The following is a 20,040-nucleotide window of genomic DNA, read 5'->3' on the forward strand; positions in this document are numbered from 1 at the left end:
CTATTGCTCACACACATGCTGAAAGGTGAAGCACCAGCAGGTACATGTGGAAGGAAGCCCTTCCCGCCAATGGGCCTTCACCCGCTCGTCTGCTCAGGACAGGCCTGGAACTGCTTAGATCATTCTAGAACCTAGTGGTGCAGTGCTTTCAATGAAAAGCTTCCTAAACCAGGAGCAACCATTACCAATCCTGGGAAGTCCGACATCGTTTGGTCGTCTTCGTGTTCGACTGACTACACCCTGAGAAGTGGACAGACCTTCAGTTCTTTACTGGTGTGGGTAGGTAGGTGAGTCAGAGCAAAGAATTCCCCAAAACTGTTTGGGCTGGAGGTCAGAACCACTGTTCTAAATAGAGATGCGACGCTGAATTATTCAGTGTGGGTCGAATGTGTTTAATTTTGCTCATGTGTGTTTGAATGCGTTCTTGTGGTCAGTGTGCTTGGCTTTGAGCTGGCTATATCTTGGTCAGGACAAGTCCTTTGCTTCTTATAGCCAGACCTACATAGCTGTGAAGGGGCAAAATATCTCTGTAGGGCAATTTGTTTTGCCACAGAGCATGGGAGTGGGTGGGTGGGGGTGAATGTTCCACTCATGTGACTTCGAATTAGGATCCTGTGCTCATACGTCCCGTCTTGATTGTCTTGAACTTTGCCAACCATGCTTCCAATCTACATGGACCACCATTCACTCGCTTTATTGGCGATTTTAGATCTGGAGCTGGCCAGAGGGACCACAGATTTAAAAAAGATCTCCATGCCAAGAATGGGTCAGTGCTGAGTTGCTGTTCTCTATTATGGCTTGAGGGAAGCATGTGGACACACACACACACACACACACACACACACACACACACACACACACACACACACACACACACACACACACACACACACACACACACACACACAGAGGAAAAAACAGAACAAGGAATGAGGAACAAGGTGGAGAAAGCAAGGAGAAGGAAAACAAACACTGGACCAAAAAAATGAACAGGAGGGACCGGGACAGGACGTGACAGTAGTTAACGGGACAGGACGTGACAGTAGTTAACGGGACAGGACGTGACAGTAGTTAACGGGACAGGACGTGACAGAAGTTAACGGGACAGGACGTGACAGTAGTTAACGGGACAGGACGTGACAGAAGTTAACGGGACAGGACGTGACAGTAGTTAACGGGACAGGACGTGACAGAAGTTAACGGGACAGGACGTGACAGTAGTTAACGGGACAGGACGTGACAGTAGTTAACGGGACAGGACGTGACAGTAGTTAACGGGACAGGACGTGACAGAAGTTAACGGGACAGGACGTGACAGTAGTTAACGGGACAGGACGTGACAGAAGCTAACGGGACAGGACGTGACAGTAGTTAACGGGACAGGACGTGACAGAAGTTAACGGGACAGGACGTGACAGTAGTTAACGGGACAGGACGTGACAGTAGTTAACGGGACAGGACGTGACAGTAGTTAACGGGACAGGACGTGACAGTAGTTAACGGGACAGGACGTGACAGAAGTTAACGGGACAGGACGTGACAGTAGTTAACGGGACAGGACGTGACAGAAGTTAACGGGACAGGACGTGACAGTAGTTAACGGGACAGGACGTGACAGTAGTTAACGGGACAGGACGTGACAGTAGTTAACGGGACAGGACGTGACAGAAGTTAACGGGACAGGACGTGACAGTAGTTAACGGGACAGGACGTGACAGAAGTTAACGGGACAGGACGTGACAGAAGTTAACGGGACAGGACGTGACAGAAGTTAACGGAACAGGACGTGACAGAAGTTAACGGAACAGGACGTGACAGAAGTTAACGGAAAAGGACGTGACAGAAGTTAACGGAACAGGACGTGACAGAAGTTAACGGCAAAACTCCTTTACCATGAGGTACTGGCGCGCCAGGCAGACGGAGTCGATGGTGCCCTGGATGTAGACCGTGGACTTCTTCTGTGGGCAGTTGGGGTCGGGGAAGTGGACCTGGGCACCGGTGCGCTGCATCACGTGCTTGACGTTGCTGCCGTTGCGGCCCATCATGGACAGGTGGTGCTGGGGGGCGATGTCCAGCTGCGTGCTCACCGTGATGGCGCTGGCCAGGCTGCCGGCCAGGTGCTCCAGCAGCACGGCCGTGCCCCTCTGCAACGCAACCGTGAAAAACGGACGAGACGCAGTCAGCGCAGACACAGGGCCGGGCCGGGCCGGGCCGGGCCGGGCCGGGCCGGGCCGGGCCGGGCCGGGGGTCCGGCCAACACGATGTGGGGTTTCTTTTGTGTGTGCAAGTGGAAAGCTAGTCTGCATTTTTTTTTCATGTTGCTCCGGCTGAACGCTGCAGAACACCGATTACCTGCAGTTTCAGCAAATGGAGCGCAAAAAAAATGTGGCCTGGATGGGGGTCTCCAAGGACTGAACTGAAAGAACACTGTAGGAACTTGTAAGAACACCAAAGTCCCGACTGAAAGCCCCTGAACTAAAAGCCCTGGGTATCTGATTTTTTGGGGGTCTGTTTCAGGGAGAATTGAGAGGTTGAGCACTTTGGGGACCCGCAGTGGTGTGCGGTCCCTTCATAGCACTCCCCACATACCAGGCATAGCCGGCGGCCTGTGGGAGCCGGCAGAGTGGGGCCACACCCCCTCACAGGCAGGGCCTGGAGCCCATGGAGGGGGAGTCTAGGATACTGGGACGCGAAGCAGGCGCCAGACTTACTCCAGCCACAGCAGGAGAGGCCAGAGGCGTTCGAATGGATTCCAGTCAGTGTGTGCTGCACCCATTTTCTGGGGTTCGTGAGGACTACACATCACGTACGTGCTCCAAGGAGCCTGGACCCTAACCTAATTGCTTTTCCATCAGACGCTCATGAATATATCTGCAGTTTTTAGCTTAAAAAGAGCAACGCAGGAATGTCTGGGGAAGTATACCATGTGACCATGCATGTGAATGTGTGTGTGTCTGTGTGTGTGAGTGGGTAGACTTGTGTGTGTGTGTGTGTGAGCGTGCATGTGCGTGCTGTACTCACCTTTACAGCTGCAACATTGTTCTGTGAGCCCCTCACGACGCCTGTAGCCCCATAGAGCCTAGAGCGCTGTTTGAAGGCTACGGAGATGTTGTAGGTCTGTGAGATGTGCTGGATGGCTGGGGAGCTGGGGTCAGGGTTCAGCTGAACTATGACAGGAAGCTCAAACATCAACACCAGGGGGAGTAGCTCCTGAAAGACAGCAAGACTCTCCCAGTTGGCTGGTGACCATTTCCCTGAACCTTCAACTTTAATACTAAGTTGAAAATTTTGCCAGATGAAACAATGTTGGCATAATGGGGACCCAACCTTGCACCATTATTTGAGAAGTGAGACAGTCTATCGGCTGGAATTGCCCGAACCACACCCAAAACCACCACGTTTGGCCCAAGGCCACAGAAGGGGAACGCTTGACAGAACAAAAAACACAGAACACTGAATCCCTGTGGTCAGGGATGCACATGATGGAGGACTCCAGAGAGACTCGTTCCTGAACAAACGCATCACAAACACAAACATAACTTCAGATTAGCGTCTCTTCTCTATGATTTCCGGGAAAGACTTCCTTACCGAAGTGAAACGCTAAACAAGAGAGGCCAGAGCTGAAAAAATATAAACATGAATAAATGCAGTTTATCCCTGATCAGTTCCATATGCTGCCGGTCCCCTGTTTCCCCTCTGGATTCTGTACCAAGGTCCAAAATGAAAGGCATTCTGAGCCCTTTCAGATGTGGTAAAGGAAGCAACTGCACTTAAAACAAGAAGAGCCTGCCATCAGGGCGTCTGTGCAGCTGGGCAGACGGTCCATGGCACAGAGCTGAAGCTGCAGGACTGTCTAACCATAAGTTTGTGCATCTCCTCGAGTGACTCACCCCCTTTGTCCATGCTCAGAGCAACTATATGGCAGAAGATGATTCAGACTAAGCCGCTGTAATTGATGTGTTTGCTGATTTATTATCACGTTAATAAATGTTCTGAAGGGCAACATCACAATTTGGGTGGGTGGGGTTTGGGGGTTACAATGCTCCGTGATTCACAGTTCTGAAAACACTTGTTTTTCACCTTTGCTCATTAGATACTGAAAGGCGACTCAGAAAAAAACACTTCTCACTATAGTTATTTCCCTAATGAATATTAATGCTGGCCTGCAGAAGTCTGGTGTCACATGGGCGGAAAAAGAGAAAGAAAAACGTTCAGCGCCTTGCCTTGTGGGTCGGTGAAACACACTCCATCTCTCTGTGCCGCCTTTCAGGCATCAGAAGAGAAGTTGGAAAAACAGAGCGAGGCACTCGCTCAAAGAAAGAGAGGAAACGGGAAAAGGAGGAATAATTGGAGCGGTCAGGCACGGAATTTTCAGCAACAGCGATCACGCGAGAAAGATGGAGAGAGAGATGGTGGATTAGAAAGAGAGAGAGAGAAAGTGAGAGACAGAAGTAGAGAGTGAGAGAGCATGCATGTTTCTCTCCCAAGTATAAGTTTCACCCACACCACTTTGCTTATACTTTATGAACTAGAAGCTGCACTCAGGCTGACTGGCCACCTTGAACGTGTTCATTTTTTACAAATTGCATTATAAAACATTGGTAAAGGCTTGTGTTCATTTCTGGAGTGCACTCCTGTACTTAATTGGGGCTGTTTCAGCACAGATCCTGAAGAAAGCTGAACCACTCTTGCTTGTGCTTGTTTTTCTTGGGCGCCCATGCTGAGGAAGCACGTGCGAAGGTCTCCGGCAGGCATGTAACCCAAGGAGAGAGTGCGGACAAACAGCCCGGACATGGCCCGGACACGGCCAACCCGAATCAGTGACACCCGCCTCCACCCAGAATCCACCCAGCCTCCATCCGGCCTCCAGCATGCACTGTTTCAAGTCAATGGCATATGTTTCACATCAACCCATGGCATTCCCAGTAAGTGGTACATACAAGCCTGTAGTGCCAAACGTCAAGTGTTTAAAATTTAAGTGTTAAATTTCTTTTTTTTTTACTTCCATCATACACGTCACCCTTTCTACTGAAAAAAATGGGTTAGAGAGATAATCAATCTGCTACAGTGATTTGCACCACCTATCAGCCTCAGACTTGCATTATTCAAGGACTGCCAGCAGAGGGCACCATTTCAAAGTCTCCTATATGGAATCTTTAAGTACAAATTCATAAGATAGCGGTAGCACCATATTGCAATGGTTGGCAGGACACCAGTTTTGAATATCCATTATTCAAAAAATAAATAAAAAGATAACACATCCATTCCGGTTGACCTGCTCAGGATTCATCACCTCCACTTCCCACCATTCATCTCCTGACCAGAGCAGCTGGCTGGACACCCAGTCCAAAACATACAATGAGAGCTGAAGCAACAGGGTACAGGTCATAATAAGCAGCAGTAAAGCATTTACGAGCCTCTCTCTACGTTTTATTTACCCTGATTCTGGCCCGCGCTGCCTCCACTCCCCCCGGCTGGCCGGCAATGGACACCTACGGAGACAGAGACAGAAAAGTCACATTACCAGACACGTGCCTGGTCCCTCTGGCGCTGATGTAAGCAAACAAACAGAACTCTGGGGACATCAATACATCAGTTTCGATTCAAAACAAGCCATTATCTAATAGCTAAAGATGGGTGTAACGCTGCAAAAATAATAGAGTTTCAGGCATTGGACGAAACTGGAGACACTGATCAAGATGCCTGACATACTTCAGCTCAAGTTATGTTTGTGTGGTGATAACGAAATACTGTATTCCTTGAAATTACATAACTGACAGCACCACCGCCAAACATTATCATGGATGAACCACCTAGAAACACCCAGAGCCTAGAAACTCCGGTGGTAATCAGCGGTACGTGATGGGTCTCCACTGGCACCACACACTCTCCACCTTGCTCTGACTGCCATGTGGATGAGCGCCCCCACCCCCCTCCACCTGAGGAGTGAGCCAACGTCTGGCCTCAGTTGTGCCACACTGCTCAGTGTACATGTGCTACATTATTGAGTCATTATTATACGCAATCACCATTCATCTCATCCAATTATGGGAGTCTCACTCTCTCTCCCACTCTTTCTTTATCGCTCTTTCAACCTCTTGGTATCTCTAGAAAGATATGCAGCCAGGCAACCTCCAGGAATATTCCTGAGCGTACCACGCTCATTTACTAGCAGTAGTAAGCTTGCACACATGTTCCCTGGTCACTTTATTAGGTAGGTGGATTTATTAGATTTATTAGGACTACTTTATTAGCCAGTCCGTCATACTTAGTCGATCATCACTAGTCAGTTTCTAATGACTGACAACTGTTGGCGAGCATTAGCACAACATTAACACAGCATTAACACTCGATAGTGTCATGGCTGTGTGTTGATCTGTAATGGGTTTTATCTGGATCAGCAATATTGCTGGGTCTACATGTGTCAGTGTAACTGTTGGAGCTGCCTTCCTTACAAAAAATTCCAGTCAGCTTTGGTTTTGCGCTCAGAGACGATAATTGCGGCCTTGTGGTCAGAAACGGATTAATGAGAGACTACAGAGTGACTCTTTGTGTATTGAAACAGGAGCTATAGTCTATGCACAATACAATTTGTCATTACTGAAATTACATGTCTACTTAAGAAATTGCTCAGTGTAGATGTTTCATAGCACTCAGAATACCCAGGCTGCTCTAAACAGAACAAGGGGGTGAATGAAACACTAAGGTACTGATCCTTCCATCTTCTAGCCACACAATCCAAACACTCCTGTGGGTTTCCACGGTGAGGGGCCGAACTCGTACCTGATTGCTCTTCTCTGCCTGGTTGTTGCGGTTGGAGTCCGGAAAGTGGATGTGGCAGCCGGTGTCCTCCATCACCTTCTTGATGTTGTTGCCCCCTTTCCCGATGACGTGTGAGTGTTCGGTGTGCGACACGTCCATCTTCAGGGTCACGCGATTACTCTGTGGTGGCCGGCACACAATGTACATTCAGTGAGGAGACTGCTATGGAAACCCTGATGCACCTGTGAGCAGCATCACTAAACCTGTCACTGCGGTGGTGACATAGATCTATTAGCTTCACGAGTGAGCTATGGCTATTATGGTCAATGACCAGCTTTTGCTCTCCTCTCTATGCACTGCATGCCCTTTAACTGAACAGTCCAAATATTATCCTGTCATTCATGTCAGCCACTCAGACCTGTTTGGGATAGTTGAGCTTTGTAGGCATTTGTAGGTTCTATTTGAAACATCCAGCTAGTGCATACTGGTACATCCTATTTCATCTTCTATATTTACTGTTGCGCTGAGATACATATTTATATGAAGTTTGATCGAAACTGTGCTTGTATGATGATCTAGGTACAGTTTCCAATTAGTAAACAAGAGTGAGGTCAAGATTTTGATAATGGTAGTTGCTCCTAGACCAGCCTGAGTGCCAGAAGTGACTACAGTTGCCCATCTATTGCATATGAATGAGTATGACTCTGGCTCACAGAGCTTTGTCCAGAGTTAATGACTGAAAAAGATCTTGCAACTCTCAGCTGGCATGTCACCAGGACTGAAGTGTCCAAGGACTGTACCCTTCTGCAGGTACTGTACAGTACCTGAGTCCAGATACAAGAATCGACTGGCCCAAAACACCAGATCAAGACACAATTAAACAGAAGAGTTTAGTATTGAAGAGCATGCAAACATTGATGTTTAAATGCACATTATGGTTAGAAAAGCAAAGGCAGAAACGAGCGGAAATGTTCTTCAACCAGACACTCATAATGTATCAATTACTTTGTAGAACCTCAAGGGATATGAAGTCTATGGTATATAAGCATCAATATGTTGCCACTGAAAGTCATTATATGTATTAGGTGATTTTTTTGCCTTTTTAGAAGTTCAGGTGCTTTAGTATGGCTCATCGGTCTAGCTGACTTTGACTTAAAAAAGCACTTAGAACTCACTTAGCACAGAGGCACACTTTATTGGCACTTAATAGGTCAATGAGGGATAAAGAGGATTACTTACTACAAAAGTAATGGTAGCATTTCAAAATAAAGCAAGACATTTTATGTCATGCAGAGATCTTGCGTGGGTGAAATCAGCAGACCCCATAAAAGGCAGCCCATGTTTAGAAGGCAGCACCTTAAGGTGCCATATTTGTCCAAAATTCATCCTCCACATTTACCCATACGTGCGGTGAGAACACACACACACACACACACAAACAATTGATCACTAGGGGGCTGTGGTGCACACATACCCAGAGCAGTGGGCCCAGGGAGCAGTTAGGGTTCAGTGCCTTGCTTAAGGGCACTTCAGTCATGGCCTCAGGCCTGGGAATCAACTCTCCAGTCACAAGACCAGATCCCTAACCACCAAACCATGACTGTCTGGATCACAAAGTTCTCACCTTAGTATCAAGGACAGACATGATCTTCTCCTTGGCTTCCTTCACATTGTCCTGTTTCCCACTCACTTTTATATGCGGATCTGCACAGAAGGATCAGGACAGGCAGGGTCAGTGAATAATGACATTTGGTTATTTGCTGTTCCAGCAACTGTCTATCACATCACATACTACGTATGATGTGACTACGTAACTGATCACACACACAAAGAGAACTGATCCAGCGCGTAGTAACTGATCCGTGAGTACTGGAGATGGAGGAGAACGCTTTTGAAAGTCACTTGGCGCCAAGTATTGTGAAAAATGCAGAGTTGCACTTTTATATCAAACCAGGCTGCATTCATGTCATTCCAAACAGCTCCTCCCCATAATCATCTTGGCCCCCCACACAGCATCATTGCGCTGCTAGAATTCCACAGAAATAATTAATTACCCAAACATTTTAATGCCTGCCCATAAACATACAATCCGGGCCTATTGCTGGCAGTGTTTAGCTGCTGCTTGTGGGCTTGTGAGCGGCCATCAGCACTCGCAGTAACCCTTTCTGATAGATGCTGCTGTCCTCTTCCTCACCCTGCAACAGACAGACAGACGCACGGCCCTGCTACAGCCTCCACGGACACGCACAGCGCCACAAACTCAAGCCTCAACAAAGGTCTTAATGACAGCATTTCAGTGCCAGAGGTGGCGAGAAGAAAGCCAGTCTGAACTACCACCGAAACAGAGGCGGACCCCCCCCCCCCACATCACATACACAGAACATCCCCCAGAACATTGATACGGTGTGAAAATGCAGACAGTGTGCAGCGAGTGAGGAGTGGTCAGCGTCCTACACTCTGGCCAAAAAGACAGACCATTCACAGCTAGATGTTGCTGGCCTCTTAATGTACCACCACCATTTCTGTGGCCAGACTCGAGGTTCACTCGAGGTTTCTCTGTTTGTCCTGCGGTGTTGGGAAGAACTTGTTGGGGAGGGAAAGATGCAGCCTGGTCGCACGAAAGGACGGTTTCACATTAACAGGCTAATCCGATGTGGTGTAAAAGAAGCGAGATTATGCTAATAATTAGGCTCTCTCAACTTCCATTTTCATATGTGTTTCCTGCAGCGCTTCTGACATGAGTGGCACAGCCTTGGACCAGCCAATGGAAAGCGGTTAGATGGTTTCGGCAATTACCGAAGTAAAACATTCCTTGACAGTATCCCAGGGAACTAGCCAGCCGGGCCACTAACGCATGTGTCAGTCTTAGTATGAGCTTGTCTATTTGTGCTGATAGCTATAATAGCCCTGTACTATTCTCGAGGTCCTGTAATCTTAGAAAACCCCATTACTTAGTGGTGAGAAAATGTTAGTGAGCCATTGAGAGTTGTATGGAATTTCTGGATGAGTATCTCCTAATATGTGATCTTTTTACTCTAAACAGAAAATCTTGAAGTATATGTCAAGGTCATATGTGAAAAAGTATGTGAACCCTATTATTTTGTAATTGGTGGAGCCTTAACCAAATGCTTCCTGTAGCTACTGAGACTTGTAGTGTGGTTGGAAGGTATTCTTGACTTCCTCTACACAAAACTCTTTCAGGTCATGTGCAATTTTGTGATATCTTGCTAAAACAGCCTGACTAAGATCATGCTTACAGTATTTTAGAGGGAATGAAATCAGGACTGACCTGGCCTTTCCAAAACATGGAATTTCCTCTGTGCCAGACACTTTGTTGTTCGGGATCACGTAGCATGATACAACCTCTTTTGAGTGATTTAGCTCACAGACAGATGCTTTCATGTTCTGTTGAGGAGTTTCAGATACAACTCAGAATTCATTGTCTAGGCCCTGACATGACACCCAAAACATTCCAATGTTCAAAAGGTTTTGACATTGGTATGTAATGTTTTCAAACTGATTTAATGGCTCCAAACATAACACAGCATATGTTCGCAGAAAACCTTTGTCTGAAGCGTGTCATGTCACAATGTGGTTCCAGTAATGTTATGAAAACTTGAGATCGGCACCAGGGTGGTTTTATTTTAAGTTTTTTATTCATTTATTTCTTTTTTTTTTTTTAGCTCATCTGAGAGTTCTTAATGATTTGTTTACATATGATGTATGTTTGCACACATGTATGTTTGCACGTTTGCACTCTTTGTAAAATGGGCGGAGTAGCTACAGTGCTGACCGTTGTGACTGACAGAGCTCTTTGACTGGAAACACTACTGCACATATAACACTGGTATTTGATACATATACCAAAGGCATCCACTGCTGGAGATCATGTCATGTCTACTCACAGTGCTTAGCTACATTTCCATCCAAATGTTTGGCAAATTATACAGAAATTGCTAGAAAGTCAGCAAAGGAAATGTGAATAACAGAACGCCGTCAGCTGCTGTTAGGTAAAGTTCTGAAGAGAGTGCATATACTTTAAATTAAAGATCAGCCAAATGAAAACAGTTGTAATAGGCCTAGAGCATGTGTGATGGGTGGAGTGATCATATTGCCTTCTGTCGGACGCAAGATCTTTCTTGTTTTTGTAACTCCTGGTGAAACATCACTATTGCAACTATTGTAGCGTTTTCACTGATGATCTGTTTCCAGATGCTGTATACCGTTGCCATGGATACAGTGTGCTCCTGCTGAGCTGAAAAGCAAGCTCCTGCTACAGCATCATTCATTTGGAATACGGAGACATTTTCTCAAATGTTTAGAGTTTCCATGCAGATGTACCACATGCACCCCCACCCCCCAACCATTTTGTACAAAGTGTTCAGTGTATAGCATTTTCTGAAGTCTACAACAGACTCAGGTGGGGGAGGGGAGGGGGGTTGGCTGTGTGTTTATTTGACACAGCTGGAAAGCTGCCCACAAGCCCTCCACATGGGACCAGACCCCTTTACTCCCTCCCCATCCCCACCATTCCACTACAGGCTTTAAAAATAGGCACATCTGGACCTCCTAATACAACCCCCCACCCCCCACCATAGGCACAGCTGCCTTTGATAAGTGTAAATGATGGCATGAGGCACATCTGTCCAAATACGATCCGTGGAAAGTTTATTTCGGCTAATTCCAGACACATCGTCGGAATGTGCGGAGGGAGAGGGGCGAGGCGACAGACTGACGCATGACTTACACGGAGCCATTCACGCCTACACATGAGGACCAGACCACTGCAATAGTGTCCGGCTGCTAGCAATGCAAGCGTAAGGGGAGAAGAAAGGAGAACAGAACTATTATTTAACGACCCCATAGGGGGCGCTGTGTGCTAAATGGAATGTGCCATAATCGGGTGGTAGTATTTTTACAAGGCTCTCAGCCGGGCTGCTTAGAGAATGCCATGGAGGATTATGGCATTTGCAGGGAGACCAGCTAATCCTCACAGTGCCACTGCTGGCACTGAATAGGGAAAACAACAAGGAAACAGACATACGCGCACACACACACACACACACACACACACACACACACACACACACACACACACAAACACACACACACACACACACACACACACACACACACACACACACACACACACACACAGCTGTGGAAAGAGTGAACGAGCCAGTGGCTGTTAACAATGAGCAGTGACTGAAGTTTGGAATGTGGTTTACAGTGTGTATCCACACACTGAACAACACAAAGTTGATGCATGTGTGCATGAGCGAGATCCTCCTCTAGGTCTAAAGTCTTTCTGCTTAAACAAGTGTTGTTTCACCACTAGAGGGAGCTTTTCCCCTTTAACCGTTATTGCCTTGGGTTTTGTGGGGGGTCCTCATAGGGTAGTCAGCCATGTACGTACACTTCCCAAAAATGATGCACAGAGGAATTTGCTCTGTAAATGGGCCAACAGGAAAAAACATTCCCCTAACCCTAATACTTATTACAGATTACAGAGTAAAAAAAAAAAAAAGCATTTTGCTCACTGTGTGTGACCAAACAAACGTCCATAAGCTTTGTATAACTGAACGCAGAACACAGTTAGCCCCAGTCACGCTAGCTATCAGAATCCACAACAGTGTAGAATTCATCCATTCGTCCAGGGACAAAATTAGGCCCGCGCTTGACTGAAGACAGTTGATGGATGACATGATGGCTGTGTCTTCCACCCAGTGTTTGGGTCACTCGCGGGACGTACTCGGTTACATAACGCACTACAAAGCACTGTTTTTCTGCTGGATACACGGGGATGCAGCTGCTGGTGCAGTACTAGTCTTCAGATCCACTAGTCTGAGAAGCTCGTGCGATAACATCAAGTCTGTATGAGGACACAACCAAAGAAGGCTTGAGTAATATTTCTGAAGGCCTTCGAGTGAGACAGCCGAGTCTTCCTGTGACCCTCCCCGGAGACCCTCCATGTTTATTGTACTTGTTCTCTTGTAAAATGCCACAGAGTACAGACACATGATTTCTGACTTTCTGTCCTGCACTTAAGGCTCACCATGTTTCTAGGGGACTAAACTAGTCACCATGAAATACATGACGAGCACCGTAGCCTATGGCCATAATGGAGATCTGGCACTGAAGATGGTCATTATGACTGTACTCCTTAAATTTCAAGGGTACATTTAGTTTACACAAAATGGAACAATGCAGACGTGTTTCCAGCCAAAATCATCCACATCTCGGATGATTGTTCACATCTGATGAGCCATAGGACATGAATGATCTTGGTTGGAAACAAGAACATTATTGCAGGCTCATTTGTTGGTTTTTACAGTACTTTCTTGCCTTGTGATAAATCATATCACTTCAACGTTCTTTTTCTGCTATGAGAAATGGGTACACAGAACAGCACAGGTTCCTTTACACCACCCATAAAATCCGAAGGAGGACCCCATTGTGAAATTCCTGTGTCTTTGCCATCTGTTGTCACAGTAATGCTTCATTCTCTGCCGCTTGGCACCTCTTTTGAGTCAACTCAGGGAGCAATTTATTCTCTCGGGCATAAACAAGAACAAGGCGATTGTCTCAAAAAAAAAAACAGTCTAAAGATCTCCATTAAAAGTGAAGGTCCTTAAATCTAACAGACCTATCCAGGCTGTGGCATACCAGACCGCTGTGGTCGGGCAGCCTAGCAGGTCACCATGGCAACGGCCCGTCAGCGTGCTGGCCTATGGCATGCGGGCCAACGGAGCGGAGCTGTGGGGAACGGTGTGCTATTGACTTGTTTTTCCAGCTGCTGCACCCCTGTCCTGAGACTCAGGCAGTGGGGGGGCATGCCTCCCCCCCCACCTACCCCAATCACAAACCCTGATTTATCAGCAGCATCAAATTGGATTGGCCCATGAGAAGTGGAGGGGGAAAGAGAGGGGGAGAGTAACTTCCATTCTGAGCTCATGATGAGCTTCGGGTATTGTCAAGACAGTGATTCTACGATTGTTCTACTTTGTAATGTTTTGCATGCATATGGTGTAATTTGCATTTGGAAGAGCCCAAGCATTGTTAAATGAGGTAGGGATTCTCCAGGCAGGGTTTGATGGGGAAATGTAGGCACCAGGAGCTCCTAGGGATTGACCAATGGGAGCTAAGAAATTGTAATGTAATTGTAATAATTACTTAATAATTCCTGATGATGCTAATAATCAAGGGACATTATGCATTCATTAATTCTAAACTTATTGCCACATGAAGCCAAAATGCTTTCATTATTCAATCTCGTAAACAGAACACCTAAATATGCTATGTCAGAAAGATGTTTTTGCTTGGCCAAGGCTTGGCCAATGGATCTGAGAGAAGTAACATTCCTCCTAGTCTGTGCTACTAAAGCGGGTGTGTGGATCAACACTTTGTTGACTTGTTTTCCATTGTGAAGACACTCTACTGGCCTTAAATGGCATACTGCTGCATCAGTGAGCTGATAAACAGTTCAATTAATTACTCTGGATCCTGAAAACCCTGAAAAACAGAACATGCTGATGTTCATAAAACGAATAAAATGGACCACATTTTAGACCGTGCCTGTAACACTTAGACCGATACTTTTATGCCAAACAGCATAAAAAGGATCTAAGCAAGTCCATACATATACATGAACGTTCTCACAAGAAAGGATTAAGATAGCATAAACAAAGACAATGCTAACAGTAAGTTTAAAAAGTTCAAGGAGACCTCTTATTCTCCAAATGCTTATTTTTGTCATGTCTTTTCCACATTAAGGCCTTTTGGGTATCAGATGGAGCTTTATAGGGTCAAACGAGAGAAACAGACTCTCTCAGAGCGCAAGACGAGAAGGCCCAGCATTACCCAGCATCACCTTGGAGCGTGTGCAGAAATGGAATGCATCCTCGAGGGCCACATAAAAGAGCAGTTGGCAACTGCTTTGCTTGAACTGGTATGCACATATTTTAAAATGACAGCTGATAGCCCTTGTTTGTGTGCTGGATTGGACTGGATAAGTGATGATCATATCTGATTTGACAGTTTCTTGACAAATTCAAATGGCGATTGCTAGCGCTGCAGAGATTGTCTGTCTCTTCATAGTAAAGGCCCAAGAGCCAGCACCCCAGACCAACATGTCCATTACCTGAGAACACAGAAAGTGGCATAAGTAATACTAACAATTTTTTTCCAAGGTACATCTTTGGTAGCTTACAATATCAAAACCATTCCAAGCTATATTTGCTAAATATATTAACAAAACCAGCATTCAAGGCAAACACAAACTAAGTACTATTCATTCTCATTTTCCTGCTCGAAACGTCTTTACACTTTGGCCTGCACCACACTCCAGTAATAAACACCAAGTCAAAGCTATTTGTCTGAAGAATGTTTTGCTCCAGAGGCAATATGCTAAAAGGTCAATGCTAAATGCTGTAACGGACTTCAGGCTAGCTCACAACAAACCTCACAGGAAGTAGTGGGTGCCCTAAGGGACACCCATGAGTGACAGCGTGCCTGGTGCAGTCTGCATGTCTGTGGCCCCGCATATGTTTTCCATCTTTAATTAGCCAAGATGCTTGTAGCATGCTGTCACTAGATAACAGCAAGTGATTATGTAAGGATTTTTTCGTCAGAGAGGCCAGTGCCCAGGGCGGCCAGCCAAAACAAGCAAGCAAGCAGTGGAATTTAAATGGCCTTTGACCCTGCCATGACCTCCCGCGTGCTGATCGTTTGAGCATGCAAACTTAGGCGGCCAGTTCAGATTTTAGAAAACTAATATGTGCTGTGTTTAGGAGTGATTAATCTTCCGACAGTGTTGCAAACAGGCCGCTGCCCTCTGTGGACATTAAGGCGTCATAGCAGGTGGTGTAATGCCTGAAGTGATTGGAAACTGCAGCAACTCCACCAGGTTTCTGACTTATACTTTCATGCTTTGTTATTATAGGAATTTCATAAAAGAGCAACCTACAGGGCTTTATCATAACCTACAGGGCTTTACCACAACCTACAGGGCTTTATCATAACCTACAGGGCTTTACCACAACCTACAGGGCTTTATCATAACCTACAGGGCTTTACCACTCCATATGGCGACATATTGTAGCATAGTGCCCAGTTGCCAGTACCATTTGTTCTGGAATAGTAAAGGATGTCTTAGGCTAACACTCAGTGCCAGGCAGGTTCTTCATCTGAACATAAAAACAGAAGTAGCATAGAATGTCATCTACTGTAAACTGAACATCAGAGCTGAATGTGTTTTCAATTCTGAAACCTCAAGTATACTTTCTTCATCACAGCCATACCGAAACATCTCCACCACAAAGACGCATGAAACTGATTACAAAAAAACAGCCATTAGACTGCACTGCCAGGTGATACTGGTGATGTTTATTTAAAGATACCTTTTTCCTTCTGTGCTTTACAAATACTTGATAAAACGCATTCCTATTACCAAATTAGTCCGATATTATCAGCACTTCACTGGCTGCCTGTCAAATTCCAAATAGATTGCAAAATTTAGTTTCTTCAAGGCTTTGCTCCGCAGTACCTGAGTGAACTTCTTCCCCATTATGAACTGTCATACCTATTTGCATTCTTGCAGCAGGGGGTAGAACATTTTCACTGGAATCCCCCCAGCTTTCAAATAATCTTCCAGCCTGTGTTTAGAGACTCAGACACAGTCTCAGTTTAAGTCTAGGTCAAAATTTTACTTGTTTGCTCAAGCTTTTGGAAATGAATTTTCCTCTTAGATACATGCTTCATATCTTGGGTTTTTATAGAATTAAGGTAAACTGAGATGTTGGTGTTGTCATTCTCCTGCACTCTGGCAAACACAGGTTTGTTGTTGATGTCTGTGAGACCCCTGATGTCTGTACTACCCCTTTTCACTAAGATGTTATAGCTAGCTCTTTTTTGCACTACATTAATCATATATAGCCTATCTGTCCAGTGCATTCCACAAAAAGCTAACTATGTGTTTTTCTTTTTTGCTGGTCTTCCCGGTCACACAGAGCTTGTCTAAAGCTGATGTAAGCTGAACCCTTAAGGACAGCACATGCTTAACTGGGCCCTTCAGCCCAGTATGACCACCTTGGAGCCACCAGCAAGTGCCACTGACCATCCAGCTGTGCCTGATATACCACTAACCCTCCCGATGAGATTAAAAGCTGTGGTTGGGTTTCAGGGGGAGACTTTAGTGAAACAGCCCATCACCACTTAACTCAGCTCCCCTGCAAGATGTTTCCTCTCCAAATAGAACTATATATGGAGTACTCACTGTTTTATCCAAACACTTCTGCATATTGCTTACGCTAACTTCAATTAATCCGCTGTATCTGTTTTATTGATTTTGTGCTCTTGTGTCAGTTTTCCTCTGTCGCTGTCACTTTTGGCTTGCTTTTAAATGGCCTGGACCAGGAGCCTCGGTGAGACTGTAAAAATCATTATGCATATCCATTTGAATTAGAATTGAAATAGAAAGTTGATGTGGAAATGGCTGAGCAACGCATTACCAGTGGGTAGGCCTGAAACTCAATAAAACTGTATTACTAATTGTGTGTTCATAAAACTCTTACTTCTGTGCCAAATCCTAAACCTAACCTTACCTTAGGAAACCATTACGGTACCTTACCATATGGAAATGTAAAAGAACGCAGGACACATTTTCTTATGGCGGTAAGTAAAATGTCCCAAAAGCATTTGAATTTTGATGCTTTCTAGTTATTGCGACATTTGGACATTAGAAAGAAACAGACACGTTCTTACCTTTCTTAGACTTGGCACCTATCTTGAGCTTGGAAGGCCATGCAATCTGAGTGCTGGTCTCCTCCATGACCTATTGAAAAAAAGGAAAAAAGCATAAACAAATACTGATAATTCCATCATATAACTCCATCAATAACTGACACATTCATGTATATATTTGGGTCAATTCCATAGCTTTGGCTCCGTTTAAAATAACGTAGACATAGAGACAAGCAGAATAGCATGAAATCCCTCATTCACTTGAGCAACACACACGTGTCATGTTTGAGTAGGATAGGTACTGACATTTGAAACATGTAAGCAAAATAATGTGATGGAATACTAACAGCTGATAATGTAAGTGACTGGATCTGTGGGTTATTTTTAAACTAAAATTCAGATTAGGATCATATTGCCTTGTAGTGCTGGGTGATATGAACTCAAATCAATATCAAGATTGATTTGTAACAAGATTGATAACTGAACATTTGTCCTTGACTACGGTTAATGAATGATTTTGTTTATTTGCTGTGTTTTTTGCCCTTATAGTTATTACATTTTATTTATATTTATTTTTATATTTGTAATGAAAGAGGTCAAATTGTAATTATAAAATGAACAAAAAAGTCACTTCCCTGTCGCAATTTGGACTGGGCAGAGTCACATGCAGTAGAATATTTTTAAGTACATGAACAGTGGTATTAACATATTTATCTATATACTATATCATATAATTAAAAGCCAAAAAGCAAAATAACCGACATGGGCAAAATTATGTTGGTTAGAGGTTCTGGATGTTAATTTCAATATATTTTTGATTAATTGCCCAGCCCTATTGCCTTGTAAGTTTACAGTGGTAGACTTCGATGCAATGTTTAGAATGCTAGTCGACATTTGAACCACTTGACCTCTGCTGTTTGAATGAGAGAATGAAAGACCACTCATTAGGCAATTAATAACAAACCAATAATTACCCATCATTCCACCAAAGAGCCACGCAAAAGAAAATTAGCTTTCTGCATTTTTCTGACCCACATTTTAAAGGATATTGAAAAAGACAAGATCTGATACCAAAACTGCTCATGTTTTTTTCCCTTAGCTGAAGCAGGAAAAATTCTCTTCTCAGTTCTTATTGCAAACAGACCCAAATGTAAAGTAGAACCAGTTTTAAAAGTTTCATTCTTTCCAAGTAACTTTGCAAAGAAATTGAAAAACATTAAAGATATAATATTAAAGATATAAAAATGTTCATATTTGTGCTCTCCAAACATTTCTAGCCATGCCGGCTCTGACTGTGGCACAGAGAAACATGTTATTGCCTGTTGCCTTGATTCTTGACTACAGTTACACCACCCTGCTCCATTCAGGTAGCTATTAAGTTATTTACTTAGCTGACATGTTAATAAATTCTCCCCTAGCCACTTGTTAAAAAAATGAAATTATATATTAATACACACACACACACACACACACACACAGACGCAGACGCATAATATATTTAGTTTTTTGTTAAGGCACTCCTGTGGTTGAAACTGACAGGGCCCGTGGTGGACGCAGTGGATCAGTATCACCCAACAGCATATGTCCAGCTGAATGAGGAAAATATCCCCCAATTAAAGCAATCTGAACTGAAACATTTACAGTTTAAAAAACTGCCCAGTTCCTTTCTGGAAACTAGGGATTTATTAGAGGGTGGGGGAGAAAAAAATCCCCCCAAATATTTTCAGCATTACAAATGGAGAATAAAAAAGCCCACAGCAATCGGGACAGGACTGTTTCATATGTAGGCAACAGAAGTCATACCAGGATTTTTGCACGGTACAATGGCTTCATGTCCACCCGAAAGGACTGTTGTGTTCTGCCACTGAACGCCCTTTAACCAGGCCAGTGTGGACATGGATGTATTGACCGATTTCGAATGGCAGGTCTCCTCCAGGCTCATGCACTGAACAGTCACGGAGGCACCCGAACTGCAGGAGTGCATGGACACAAATGGTGGAAGGCGTTGATCTGATGCAACACTGCCAGGAAGCTCGACAGACAGCCAGAGTGTTTTCAAAGCGGCTAGGCCTGAGTATGGTGATGTAACCTCAGTGTGGGTGCTAAGTTCTTCATAAGACTCACAGCAGAAGACATCACTTCTGTGCACTTCTGACAGATGTGAGCTATTCCTCTGTTTCCGTTAACCTGATCTTTTACGGGTCATTATCATGGACCCTCAGTGGCAAAAGACAGATGATTCTGGCTAGTTTTCTGCTGTCTGACTTCAGCCCTGTGTGAAAGCTTTTTTGTTCTGATGTTGCTGACTTTGGCAAGACCGAATCCACGTGAGCGCCACTTATATGGACCACACACGCCTCAGGAGTGGCCAACGTATCCGCTGTGCTTTACAACCTGTTACTGGACACCTCAAACCTTTTTACTTATTAAATCAGCCATTAATTTAACAAACTCCCTTCCAATCGCCTGTCTCATCTGCTGGATGATTCTGAACTTCTCCAAAGCGGAAAGGTCAGATCTAATCTAGCTGATTTAGAT

The 20,040-nt window shown here is 44.8% G+C and overlaps 1 protein-coding gene across 2 annotated transcripts in view; it reads right to left on the reverse strand.

The window, feature by feature from the left end:
- bicc1 (BicC family RNA binding protein 1) overlaps positions 1 to 20,040 on the reverse strand; it is a 53,155-nt gene that overhangs the window by 11,909 nt on the left and 21,206 nt on the right. For both annotated transcript variants that reach the window (XM_077000616.1, XM_077000617.1), the window contains 6 exons: positions 17,524 to 17,593; positions 8,387 to 8,466; positions 6,784 to 6,942; positions 5,439 to 5,492; positions 3,022 to 3,210; positions 1,893 to 2,144 (listed from right to left, as the gene is read on the reverse strand). In XM_077000616.1, coding sequence (XP_076856731.1) covers positions 1,893 to 2,144; positions 3,022 to 3,210; positions 5,439 to 5,492; positions 6,784 to 6,942; positions 8,387 to 8,466; positions 17,524 to 17,593 — 804 coding nt within the window. The remainder of the gene's footprint in view (positions 1 to 1,892; positions 2,145 to 3,021; positions 3,211 to 5,438; positions 5,493 to 6,783; positions 6,943 to 8,386; positions 8,467 to 17,523; positions 17,594 to 20,040) is intronic.

This window comes from Brachyhypopomus gauderio, chromosome 3, assembly GCF_052324685.1.
Source record: "Brachyhypopomus gauderio isolate BG-103 chromosome 3, BGAUD_0.2, whole genome shotgun sequence".
Taxonomy (NCBI): Eukaryota; Metazoa; Chordata; class Actinopteri; order Gymnotiformes; family Hypopomidae; genus Brachyhypopomus; species Brachyhypopomus gauderio.